At 32.8% G+C, this 13,096-nt stretch overlaps 1 protein-coding gene across 4 annotated transcripts in view; it reads left to right on the top strand.

Annotated features, from left to right (window-relative positions):
* LOC121235300 (protein MICRORCHIDIA 6) overlaps positions 1 to 5,183 on the top strand; it is a 29,791-nt gene extending 24,608 nt beyond the window's left edge. For 2 of the 4 annotated variants that reach the window (XM_041131636.1, XM_041131635.1), the window contains exons 12-21: positions 2 to 103; positions 187 to 333; positions 1,724 to 1,816; positions 2,164 to 2,215; positions 2,341 to 2,452; positions 3,296 to 3,504; positions 3,586 to 3,698; positions 4,228 to 4,307; positions 4,654 to 4,696; positions 4,819 to 5,183. In XM_041131636.1, coding sequence (XP_040987570.1) covers positions 2 to 103; positions 187 to 333; positions 1,724 to 1,816; positions 2,164 to 2,215; positions 2,341 to 2,452; positions 3,296 to 3,504; positions 3,586 to 3,698; positions 4,228 to 4,307; positions 4,654 to 4,696; positions 4,819 to 4,923 — 1,056 coding nt within the window. In that variant the 3' untranslated portion in view covers positions 4,924 to 5,183. Of the gene's footprint in view, position 1; positions 104 to 186; positions 334 to 1,723; positions 1,817 to 2,163; positions 2,216 to 2,340; positions 2,453 to 3,295; positions 3,505 to 3,585; positions 3,699 to 4,227; positions 4,308 to 4,653; positions 4,697 to 4,818 lie in introns of those variants that run through there. The other 2 variants (XM_041131637.1, XR_005934561.1) reach the window with 2 other exon arrangements.
* The last annotated feature ends 7,913 nt before the right edge of the window (positions 5,184 to 13,096 follow it).

Raw genomic sequence — 13,096 nt, 5'->3', positions numbered from 1 at the left:
GGATATTCGTATTAGTGGGGAGTCCAAAAGAATTGAGACATTACGTGCTTGGAAGACAACAAATGAGCAGCACATTGCTAATCAATTCCATTATTCTCTCCGTGTAAGCCTTCTATAAGATTATGTGCTTCAATCAGATATCTAGGAAGTCAAATTTGTTTTAGCATGGTTCTTCATTCTTTACAGGTATACTTGTCCATCTTGTACTTGCGAGTACCTCAAACATTCAACATAATATTGCGTGGACGAGTTGTTGAGCATCATAATATTGCTGATGATCTCAAATTTCCAGAATTCATTTTGTACAGACCTCAATATGGTGGATGTGTTGAGGTTTATTAAATTTTAGCCAACTCCTTCCTTATCTGCTTACTCTCATGGTCTCATTGAAAGTATTGAGTTTTGTGGATTTTATATCTGAAATGTTGTATCTCTTTCCAGTTTCCAGGAAACGTTGATGGTATCCTAATTAACTGCTTTATTTGTTGTCTAACAGAAGTACACACATAGTTCTTTGGAAATTGATGAAGACACGGACCAATTCACGCCGAAGAAAACTAACACATTTACTGTTCATATGAACAGTAAACGATCAGTACCTAAATGTGAGTGTCCATTTTCTTGGGGGTGAATTGGCTCGTGTCAGTTGCAGCACATATAGTTCTTTTGATAAGCAAGAAATCTCTATTGAAAAGGGAAAAGACAACCCAAGTATGCAGGAAGAAGTATACAAGAGAGACACTATTTAGGAGAAAAAGTTTACAAGAAAATCAGCCATGCTTGGTTCACTATTTCTTTTATGGGATCAGCATGCTTAGTTCATTAAAGTCTATAGGGGTAGGCCAAAGGAAAAGGGTATTGATTAAAAAAGGTCTCGAGCTCTTTCATCATCCGTTCATGGTCCTCAAATGCTGTCTTATTTTCCTTCCAAGTACACCAAAAGGACTATCTTCTGCATTGGTACAATTCTCAGGTTGCCACCTAGCCTTCTCTAAGACTAAAAAGGATCCTTCTGAGCATGACCCAAGCCAATCTAATCTAATTGAAGAAACTTTCTGTGAAATTGCAATCTCACGATGAAGTGGAAAATGATCAATGGACTCCACACTCTTACACGTGATACCAATCAATCATGATTATGTCTCTTCCTTAACTTGTCCATGGTGAGAATCTTCCCAAGAGCGATTGTCCAAGCAAAAAATGTAGCTCTCAATGGGACCTTTGTCCTCCAAATGATCTGCCAGAAATGAGCCATTTTTTAATTCTCTGGCCTGGCTGTTGGTACGACGGTTTCTTTGTTGTTAAAGCCCATTGCATAAAGGTCTATTTGTTCTTAAAGGAAATCCTTTTTCATTTAACCCCTGGTTGATGGTTTTATATCCTTACTTTCCAGTTAAAAGCAACTCAAATACCCCTATGGTTGACCTCTCTCTCAATCTTGTTATTTTTATTTTATTTTTATTTTATTATTATTATTATTATTATTATTATTTTATTATTATTTTTTTTACTTGATGTCGTTTTTAATGAATTGTACATTGGTTGATATTTTAGTTATCAAAAAAGAAAAACATTGCTTGCTATATACTTGTTAAGAAGAAATAATTATTTGGTTGGTCTACATGCTAGTATTTGTACACTTTTAAATAGGCTCTCAGTTTTTGGTGGCTGATATCGATAGCGGCTTTCGAGTACATTATCTTTCTCTTGTTTTACCGTGCAGGGTCAAGTTATAACCACAATTGGATTCCTTAAAGAAGCTCCACAGGTCAGCTTTCACGGTTTCAACGTCTACCATAAGAACCGTCTAATACTGGTAATCATTATTTGCATAAATAAGTTTCTTATGTTGGTTTTGCTCTGTTACTAAGAAATGGAAATGCAACTCAAGTATCCATTCGGGATGGTATCCTTTGCTTCACTTTCTACTCTATAGTGAGAGGCAATTCTATTTGGTGGAAAGTCATTGGCTATTGTTCTTCTTGCTGTTGTAATCATGGCGAAAGTTTACTGTTTATTGGTGCAATTAGACATTGAGCAACTCTTTCATTTTATTGTAAGAATGTACATTCTGTCAGCTCTTCCCCTCCCTGCATGATCCTTTACCACACCATGTTATTTATGAGTGCGCTTAAGTCTTTGCTGTTAAATCTTTCCTTGCAGCCGTTTTGGCAGGTTGTGAGTTATTCTGACAGTCGGGGCCGAGGTGTTGTTGGTAAATGCCTGCTAGATTCCTCTTTGTATCATTACTACTATTATTTTTTGTTGTTTAGAGGTTGATTATTTTGAAATTTCAGTTGCTAGGTGCCTAATGATTAATGATTCATGGTATCATTTTAGGTGTTCTACAAGCTGAGTTCATTGAGCCAACTCACAACAAACAAGATTTTGAGAGAACTTCACTTTTCCAGAAGCTTGAATCTCGGTTGAAGGAAATGACTTTGGAGTACTGGTAAGCTTCTTATAGCATGAAAGAATGTTACCCTCAAAACAACATTGTCCACCTTGAAAATCAATAAAAATACCTATGAAAGAAAAATAAATAAATGAAGTTTAAATATATTTCCGTGCTTTCGCTTTATTTGAGAAGTCATAATTCTTTTTTAGTATTTAATTTGCTTTATTCGAGATTAAGTTGAGGGTGATTTTGAAAACTTAATATCTTCTTTGAAAGAAGGTGCTCTAACCGACGCCTATAAACGTTTGTGTTCTTTTTGGAACTCCCTAAATGAGTTTTGGTCACCAAATGGAAATTGATTGATAACTTTTTTGTTTTCCATGGCTCTTGAATGGAGTCTGTACTGCATTTTACATAATTTTTTTGTGAAAATTACACTGCAGTCTCCATCTGGCATCTAATAGGAGATTTACATTTTGCACACTAAACTACCATGACTGACTCATTGCACCTTCCAACAATAAAAAAGTTGCAATGTTCACCTTTTGTTAAGATCTTATAGTCAAGATCATGTCATGTCACTTTTTTTTTTGGTTTATTTTTAGCCCTTTACTTCTAGAATTGATCTAGAGTGCTATTTGATAGTCAGCGAGAGTTAAGAGGATGGAAATTGTATTTTCCCTTTTTTTATTCTTAAGATTGATGTATTGGATGCCTTTCATAACTATGAAAATAAGTTTATTTTGTTCAACCTCTTTGTCATCATGTGTTTAAAGAGGTCTTTGGTTAAATGCATTGGAAAACTGGAATGAGCTGTCATTTCTACGGTGGAGATATTGCTTAGTTTTAGGTAGAGCAGATCTGTAATGTTTACGTGATGAGCATTACCTTTGGCAGGGATTATCATTGTGGACTCATTGGATATCAGGTCAAAAAAAAGCTCCGTGCACCAGAGTTGCTGCAGATTTCATCTCATAGTATGCCACCCAGCAGCAAACAAGAATTTATTACATCTAATAAACTTTCCCCCGCTATTGGTAGTGCAAAAGCCGGACTTGTAATTGCAGAACAATTCATTCCCAAGTCTCAATTCAGATCTAAGCAAGGTAATTTAAGTTTAAATGAAAACCGATTATTTTTAAACTTAATAAATGTTGCTCAACATATGATTGGTCTTATTGTCATAGGAGTATTAGAGAAGAGAAAGGAACACGTTGATTTAATAGAAGTAGAAAAGGCCAAAAGGAGGGCAGTGGAAGTGGGCAATGTAACTGATGCTGGGTACAATGAGGAGATACAGGTCTGGGTGGTTAAATTTTATATTAATTTTCGCTGACCTTCAATGTACATGATTCATTCACTCCAGCTCAAGATTTTAGACTTCTTTCCTATTTGCTTTGATGCAGCTTAATCTAAATATTCATTCATTTGCTGTAAAATTTAATGCACTGTATTTTTGGGTTCCATTTTAATGATCCTCAGCGTCAACAAAAACTTGAATACCTTATTTAAATTCTGAGATTATGAAAATTTACCCCCTCCCTCCCTCTTTTTGCATGTAGAATGGAAAACCTTAACCTATATCTTCCTCCATTTTTAATCCTGCCTGTTACTTTCGTTACATTTCCAGCACTGTTTTTGGAGCCAAAATGCACGATTTCATTGCTGTATAGAATACTACAGCTTGGATAGTAGACTTGTATATTTTCTTTAACTGCTTAATTTGATATCAGCGATGCACTCATGTCATGCACTCGTTTATCGTAGCATGATCTCATACCCCAAAAAAAGAGAAAAATGTTGCTGACTTATTTAATATGTATCGGTAGCCACTAGTTACTGCTGGGAACCAACCAAAAGATCAGGAGGCTGTCAACTTGTTGCAAGAAAACAAGAAGCTCCGAGCAAAGTAAGTATTGCAAATTTTAGTCCTCCATGGATATCTCACTTACACTTAGCCACAGAATAGATGCAAGGAATGATTATTATGATTGCTAATCTCCGTATGCACTCGCTTGGACTTAAAATGCATGAACTCCCCTTTCACTCTCCTCTTAAAGTATGAGACTGCCATTTGATGGAGCTCCTTGACTAGATTAATTCGAGAATTCAGATATCAGGGGTTCACAATTTGGTCATAATATGGGAGATCTACATATTAGCATCATGTTTCATGTCTTGAAAAAAATCTAACAGTTGCAGTCAACTCATGCTCATAGAAGGCCTTCATTTATGAGTTTGTTTGATGTTTCCAGATGTTTGGAGTATGAGAAGAGGGAAGAAGAACTTAAGTTCAAGGTACTTTGAATGCAAAAAATGTCACTACCTGTATTCTCGATCTCTATGTGATTTCTGTTCTCGTGTGTTCTGGGAAGAGTTTCCTTTCACCAGTTTCTAAGAATCATTCTTTGCATATGTAGGTGACACAGCTCAAAATTGCAATAGAGGAGGTTTGTCGGGAATACAATCGGATGTTGGGCGAATTAGAATCATTGGAGACAATCAAGGAGGAAACCAAAGTATAAATGTAGTTTTTTTTTTTTTTTTTTCAATTATTTCATATGTACAAGTCTTGTGCTATAGCTCAGTTTAGCCAACAACCGGTTGGGGTGAGAATGATGGGATCGTTGCAAGTGAAAGCCTGGGTACCAGGGCTTTTTCTTCTTCCCCCGAAGTTTTGTTGTTTTTCTCTTCAGCCCTCCTTTTTCTCCAAGTGCTGTAAATATAAAGTGAAGATAAGGTTATATTTCTTTAGCCCTCCTTTGAAGGAGTTGCAAATTTTTCATTCCAGCAGTGGTCGATTGCCAGGTTATGTTTATCACTGTTGTACTTGCACTGCCCTTTTTCCTACCACTTTTGAAACCGAACTCACATACAGCTGGAAGATTGCCCCACTGGTTGAAGATATCACCAACTACTTGTCTACCTCAAACAATGACAAGTACTAACAGTACATCGATCACAAAATCGATGCGGTCACACACTATTGCGCAATGGTCAGCATCCTTACTCAAGGGATGTCAAAGTGTTGAGTTATATGCTATAAATGTTTCTCAGTTAGATTTGCTAACATGTGAAGGGGCATTGATTTCGGTCCCTTTGTAGTAAGCCATTGCTTTTAACTTCAACTTGCAGGGAATCTAAAGGTGCATTGCAGTTTATGCACGAGAGTAGAGCTTTTCTAATTCAACTACAGTCTTTCTGCTTGGGAAAGATAGATTAATCTGGACTTCGAGGAGACACTTTATAGCATTTGCCGAAGGCACTAGTGGTCCAAAAAAAGTGCCTCCTTCCCCACCTTCTAAATCTTCCTAGGGCCGGAGAGACCAATAGATGATAGATATTCAAGCACTTAGAAAAGGTAGATAATGAAATAAAGGGAAAATAAATTCCTTGTGGATGTACATGAGCAATCAAGTGAAAAAAATAGGCCTAAATATTAAAAGAAATGATGTTCACAGTTATGGAGAGAACAAGTACCGTGTACTCTTAAAAAAAAAAGTAAATAAATATAAGATTTACATAAAAAAAAAAAATAATTTTTTTTAAAAGTGTACTCTACTTTTTAGTGCGTGGTGTTTAAATAACTTATGATTGTATCTAGCATTACTCAATTGTTCTTGTATTTGAATTGAATTTCTTGCTCTTGTGATTTTAAAGATTGATGAAATTTTAATTTCATTGAGAAAGTTTAGACAATGCTAACAGTTTAGAAAGATTATTTAGTGGGACCATTATTCATTCAATCTTAAAAACACAAAGGAGATTCTATCATCCCTGTGAAATAATGGATGGATTTGAGAATTAATTTTAGTAGAGGCAAAATATATATATATATATATATATGTATGTATGTATGTATTGTATGTACCGTCTTGTTCCATAATGATGGAATGATTGGGCAAGTATATATTTCTTGGTTACATAGCCTTAAGATAACTTATAATCTACTATACTTTTTCCTCCTCCATTTGCGTTATTTAATCCTGTGGGTGGATGTCTTTCCAAAACATTTTCTATGGTACAATATATCCTTGAACTTGGTTTTTATATTTGCCAGACTACTTTATTAAGGTTTCCATTTTAAACTTGAAATCTCTTTGCAAACATATAGAAAAACTTCAACCAACTTTTTATTTAGTTAGAAAATTGTCAGGCTAATTTATTTAGAAATTTGTTTAAGAACTCAAATATATACGTTGGTTTTGGACCTATTTAGAAAGGAAAATGCTAGTCGGAAGTATTTTTTAGTGATGTTGTAAATTTTTTTAAAAAAATATATTTAAAAGTGTAAAAAATACATGTAAAAAAAAAACACACCAAAATAACTAGGGTGGCTGTAGTGCCACCCTAAAAATTTAAGGAAAATGTATTCTCACTACTGGTTTTTACAACTAGGTGTTACTGTTGAGATGTTTTATTTTATTTATTTTATTTTTCTTTTTACTTAGTGATTAAAGAAGTATTTTTTTAATAATATTGTATTTTTTTAAAAATATTTAAAAGTGTAAAAAAATACATGTAAAAAAATAATAAAAAAGAAGAAAACTAATTATACCTAACGGTAGCACCCAGCATGAGTTGGAAGCAGTGGACCTAGCACAGTCCATTTAGATATATTTTAATAGCTAGTTAAGTGTTGAGGTTAGGTGTTCATAATAAGAAAGAAATTATTGTGCATAACATATAAAAACAATCTCATAATATATAAAAATATATACGATTGGCGTGGATAAAAATAGAACTAATTTTGAATTCACGAATGTTGTACATATTATCAAAGAGTGAGAGAAGAATATTATTGCTGTCAATAAAGAATAAGATGGTTTGTAATTGATTTCTAAATTAAACTTTATCAACACAATCCCCTAAAAATAAGAGTTATATTATACATTTATTTTTGTATATTCTTTGCACATTTTATTGATGTGATTAATCAAAATAATTATTTTATATTAAAAAAAAACATAACTAATCATATTAATAGAATGTATAAATAATACATAAAAATGATTTCACATGAAATTTTTGTACACACACACGCTCTTATCATTAATTTGCTTTTGCCAGGTGGTAATTATGCGGTGCATGGTGAACACGCATCATGTCTAATGCACGTTACAAGCATAACAGGGAAACTTGGAATTTCAGATCTAGATAAGCTCGACCTACACGACTGCAACTTGCATGTTTGTTTAATATTCGGGCAGCCCCGACCAACACTGCCCAAACTTATTTCTTCCTGCAGAGTCACTCCACCATGCCTGCCCCGGCCTGCCCGAAACCCTAGCTAGCTAGCACCAAAGTGTTTTCCCTGGAAGAGCTTGGAGGCTGAAGCCTCTATATATATACCCTAGAAGAGCTTGGAGGCTGAAGCCTCTGATCTCCTGATCCACCTCCATTACTACTACTTCTTCCTCATGATCCTCTCTCTCTCTCTCTCTCTCTCTCTCTCTCTCTCTCTCTCTATATATATATATAATATTTACGGTATGTTCTAGCTAGCAGCTGATAGCTCTTCTTTAGTTAGCATTTCTTCTTCCATCTTTTCTCTCTTCCAAAAACTGTGTTAAGCACTAGATCGGCAAGCATCCAAGGTTTATATGTGTGTGTGTGTGTGTGTGTGTGTGTGTGTGTGTGTGTTCTATATATATGCATTTTGAATACATGTCGATGATAGTTTCATGTGATCATGAGGAACATAGCTTTGTTTACAGAAGTATATATAGTGCAAAAAACTTCCATCCGTCTGTGACATATATTCTGAGCAGAGCGGCCATATTTTGCGCAGATCGACTGAAAATGAAAGTGCCCATATTAAGATTTTGAGTGCTTTTTGCTGCTTCTATAAGAGGTTCATGTCATCTTTTTGCTACACATGAAAACCTCTGTTAGATTATTTGCCAGCGTACATACATATATATACGCTCTGCAAAGATCGTATATATATATAATATATATATGTATTCACGATCAAAACCTTTTTAATGCTATATATATACATATATATGTGACAATATTGATTTTCTTGCAAAGATCGATCGATCTGATCTGGTCGTTGATCAGGTAGTTGTATTGACCAAAAAAAAAAAAGAGGAAGAAAATAAATTCGTTAAGATATTCAAAAGATTAGGCATCTGGGGCGGCATATTCGAAAAGTAGAGTACCGTTTCCCACATAACCAAACCAATGGCAATGGCCGGTTGCTTTCTTGAAACGTCGATTATTATGATCTCATCGAAAAAGTCGAATCAATGACAAGTTCAGGAGGATAGGGCCCCTGCCCCTGCCACTGCCACTGCCACCGCCCCACCTTGGCTTTTGCCTTTTTTTCGAAACCTTTTGTATTTATCCATGCATATATATGTTTATTTTTTATTTTTTAAAAATGATGTTTGTTATTCAAAAAAAAAAAAAAAAAAAAAGAAGAAAAAGATAAATTGATGAGCACAGATCTCTATGCATTGAAAATTAATTAACATGGCGTTTCGAGCTCAAGATCTAGCTAGTGAGTTGGTTAAAATATAAGTATAAAATGATTTTCATATAATCTTCTATAAGGAATTGTACCCGGGATATTAAATAATTATATTGAACAAAGAAATCTCTAATTTTTTTTTTAACTTAATGATAAAATAAGTATTTTTTAATAATGTTGTGATTTTTTTAAAAAAATATTTAAAAGTGTTAAAAAATATATGAAAAGAAAGTAAAAAAATAAATAATAATAATGCACTGTCGGGAGCTCCTGTAGAGCCACTCTAATTAAATTAATAGATAGAAGAACACTAAATCATGCTTTAATTAATAGATAGCACAACAATATTAATTCATGTTTACAATGATATAAATATATAGCTAGCTAGATAGATCAACAATATTATATATAATTCAGTTTAAAATGAAAAAGACAATCGACCAGTTAATATTTAGACAATGAGTGGTTTGAATTCATAGATGAGTTGAGATAGTTTGTGAATAGTAGAATAAAAGTTAAATTATTGATTATATTTTATGTGAAAATTTAGGAAAGTTGTTTTGAGATTTGAAAAAATTGAATTGTTTATTATATTTTGTGTGAGAATTTGAAAAAGTTGTAATAATGAGATGAGATGAGTTGAGGTGAGTTTTGAATACAAACGAGTTGAGAGAGAATGATGTGATTTTACAGGAGTAAAGCTCATAATATATTACTAGTAGTTGGAAGTAATTTAAAATCATATTAAACTTTATACACGTATATATACATATACTAGGGAACGACCCCGGGTGCGTTAGTCCTAGGGTGCATTTGATATAATGATTTAAATAAAAAAAAAAAAAGTAAAAAAGTCAATAGTTTATTTCTTAGGAAAAAAAAATACAAGGTTAAACAAAGACAAAAAACAAGATTAAAAAAAATCTAAATTTCAGCAAAGTATGAGTATTGGTTTGCATCCATATTAGATTATCTATTTACTCTCTATATAATAAAAAAATATTATTAATTTAATAGTTTTTTTAATTTTAATTTTTATCACATTTTTTAGTTCTACTAATTAAAATATTAATAATAATTTTATTATAATCAAATTAATAATATTCAATATTAATATTAATAATAATTATATTCTATTAAGGGTCTTTTGGTAAAACATGATCCTTTAATAAATTCTATAAAGGAGCTTCACATCAAATAGTTAAGAGTTTTAAGGACCTTTTGGTAAAATAATATCTTTTATTAAATTCTATAAGGGAGCTATACGTCAAATGGTCAATGATTTTAAAGGTCTTTTGGTAAAACAAGACTGAATGAACTTAACGAAAAAACAACAAACGTTACTATTTGCAGTTAGATAATCATTATAACATAATTGTGTAAAGGACAATTATAATATATAATTGTTATTTTTTTTATTCTATTTAATGAACTATTAATCCATGACTATATATATGGACGGATGTAGCAAGAAAACTATACTTTTAGGAAGCATATATATATATATATATATATAATAACTTTTAATAAATGGTATAAAACTAAAATTAAATTAAATTTTTTATATGGCAGAATAATCAACTTCAAACATCAAATGGCCTTGAAGCTTCTGGGTCCGCTAGGAATTATAAATTATTAATATTAGGGATGAACCATTTAATAGCAATAGCTTAGGACTCTAGATGATCTGAAAATGCGTCGTTTTTCAGCCCAATTGAAAAGAGGAGTCATCTAGACCCAACTTAAACAGACGATGTGCCCATTTTCTGTCCAGACCAAGTACGTACCAAATTAACTTCCTCGTGAGTATGTTTTGGATTGGTTCGACCCAAATCCAGATTGCTGAAAACTATGTCTTGGCTCGACTCTACTATACGTACATGTAGGATTTTCGGATTAATATTAAGAATAAATAGAAAAGTTATATATAAATTTTTTGTAAAAATATAGTTCTCACTAATAAAAAGTAATTTTTTTTACACGTCTTTTAGGTGGGATTAGGGCCGGCTCAATGGTAAGGCAATTTAGGCCATTGCCTAAGGCTCCACCGTATGTAAGGCCACAAAAGATAAAAATGAGGTGTTTTTTTAATTTTATTTTTGAAAAAAAAATAAAAACCATTTCATTAAATAAAATTTTAAATAATTTTTATAGTTTTAAATGTGTGCAACTACAGTGCAAGGCCCCATAATATTAAATTTAATATTTAATACAATGAATTTTTTTATAAGTAATACAATGAGTTATTTATATTTTAAATAAATTTTTAAGATCTTATTAAATTGAGGCACAATATCTTTATTGAGGCCTCATTTTAAGTAGTTGTTGTAAATATAAATTTACAAAAAATGTATTTAAAGATTTTAAGTAAAATCTCATTTTATTTAAGGGTGATCTCGGTTTGGTCCGGTCCGGTCCGGTCCGGTCTTGGGTGATTTTGTAGATCGGACCGGACTTATTCGGTCTAGGAATTCTCCACCCTGGACCAGATCGAGTAAGGTATAGGACCGGTCCGGTCCAGTCCATTTCGGTCCGGTCAAGTCCAGGGTCGATCCAGTCGGTCTGGACATGCCTAAAATGGGTCATTCAACCCATGTAAATCTAATTTTTTTTTCCCACTTCAAATATTGTACATTTTTTAGCTAAAACTACTAAAAAAAAACTTGATCTTGAAAAATATAATGATAAAAAAAAACTAATCTATATAAAAAACTAAAAAAAATAATAATAATACAAAAGTTATTACAAATTACAAATTACAATCCAAAACTTACCAACTTAAGTACTTAACATATAATGGGTAAAACTAGTTAGTGATATTCTAGCCAGTTTTTAAAGAGGAGTGACGTTCATATTTGCTTAACTACTGGAGCTCAAGTTCCCATGTAAGAAATTCCTGCAACCAAATTTATGCAATAAAGTAAAAGTTACCAAGGACCCAAAATGAAAAACACCAAAAACCAAAAATCTTATGGCTTGTCAAATTGTCAATACCCAAAACTTACAAATCATATATCTTCTTGCAAATAAACAAGATTTTTCATATTAAAATTACATTATGTAAAACCAAATTCTCAACACTACACTTGGGAGTAAAAAAGGAACAGACAACAAATATCCAGCTAACAATAAACACTTTACATGGAACACAATCACCACATGCATCCCAATAAACAAATATAGATAGATTAATAAATCATAACCCACATAAAGAGATCATCAGAGCCTAGCTTACCAACAATCTTCTCACCTCTTTAGTCTTTAATCATCATTGGGTGTAGGGTTAGTAGGCATTGAATTTGACCCCTCCATAGAATCAGCAAAGTTCGGGTCTCCAACAAGTTATATCCATAAAAATTTAAAACAACACAAGTTAAATAAAGTTACATAACATAGAAGATAAAACAAAATAAACCACAAAAGATATCAAATGTAATTTTATTATATACCCATATCTAATCCAGCTGCTTTTCAAATTCCTCTACTTCATCCATTAAAGTCCTAAGACTTATTGGAGTAAAAGAAGAAAAAAACCAATTTTGTGCACATATGAGACCCTCAACACTCATTGGATTTAAACTACTTCGGAAAGGGTCAAGTACACTACCCGTAATGCTAAATGTAGATTCAGAGGCCACAATAGATACCGGTATTGCAAATACATCGCCTGCAACTTTTGAAAGTACGCGATATCTAACTGAATTCACCTTCCACCAAATTAGAAGGTCAAAACTATCATCTTCATCCTCACATCTTTCAGTTAGATATCTATCAACCTCTGACTTACTTTCCAAACTATCTTCTGACTGCAACTATTGCTTAAATTTAGCCATCATTTTTGCCTTTCTACTAGCCACCTTGTTAGCTAAAGGAGCTACATCTTTATGTTGGGAACTTGTGCGCTGATGATAATGCTCTTCTTCATTTTCCCTATATACCTCATATATGCGGATAAATGTATTTTTCACCTTCCAACTGAAATCAATTTTTTTTGCATGATCATGTGCATACATTTTCTCAACCCAAAATCAAGATATAGCATCTTGTAGCAAGGATAAAAAAGAACACCAATATAGAGCAACATATTTTGATTTTCTAAGTTCTCCCAATACTTGTCAAACTTTCTCTTCATATTTGTGGCCATTAATTCCACCACGGGGTTTCGTTCTTCACACTCCATGTTAATGGCATCTTTAATAATAACCAACTCCGGGAAAAAA

Source organism: Juglans microcarpa x Juglans regia, chromosome 6D (assembly GCF_004785595.1).
Source record: "Juglans microcarpa x Juglans regia isolate MS1-56 chromosome 6D, Jm3101_v1.0, whole genome shotgun sequence".
In the NCBI taxonomy this organism is placed as follows: domain Eukaryota; kingdom Viridiplantae; phylum Streptophyta; class Magnoliopsida; order Fagales; family Juglandaceae; genus Juglans; species Juglans microcarpa x Juglans regia.
Note: the sequence above shows the minus strand (reverse complement) of the source record. Positions and strands in the feature narration are given on the sequence as shown.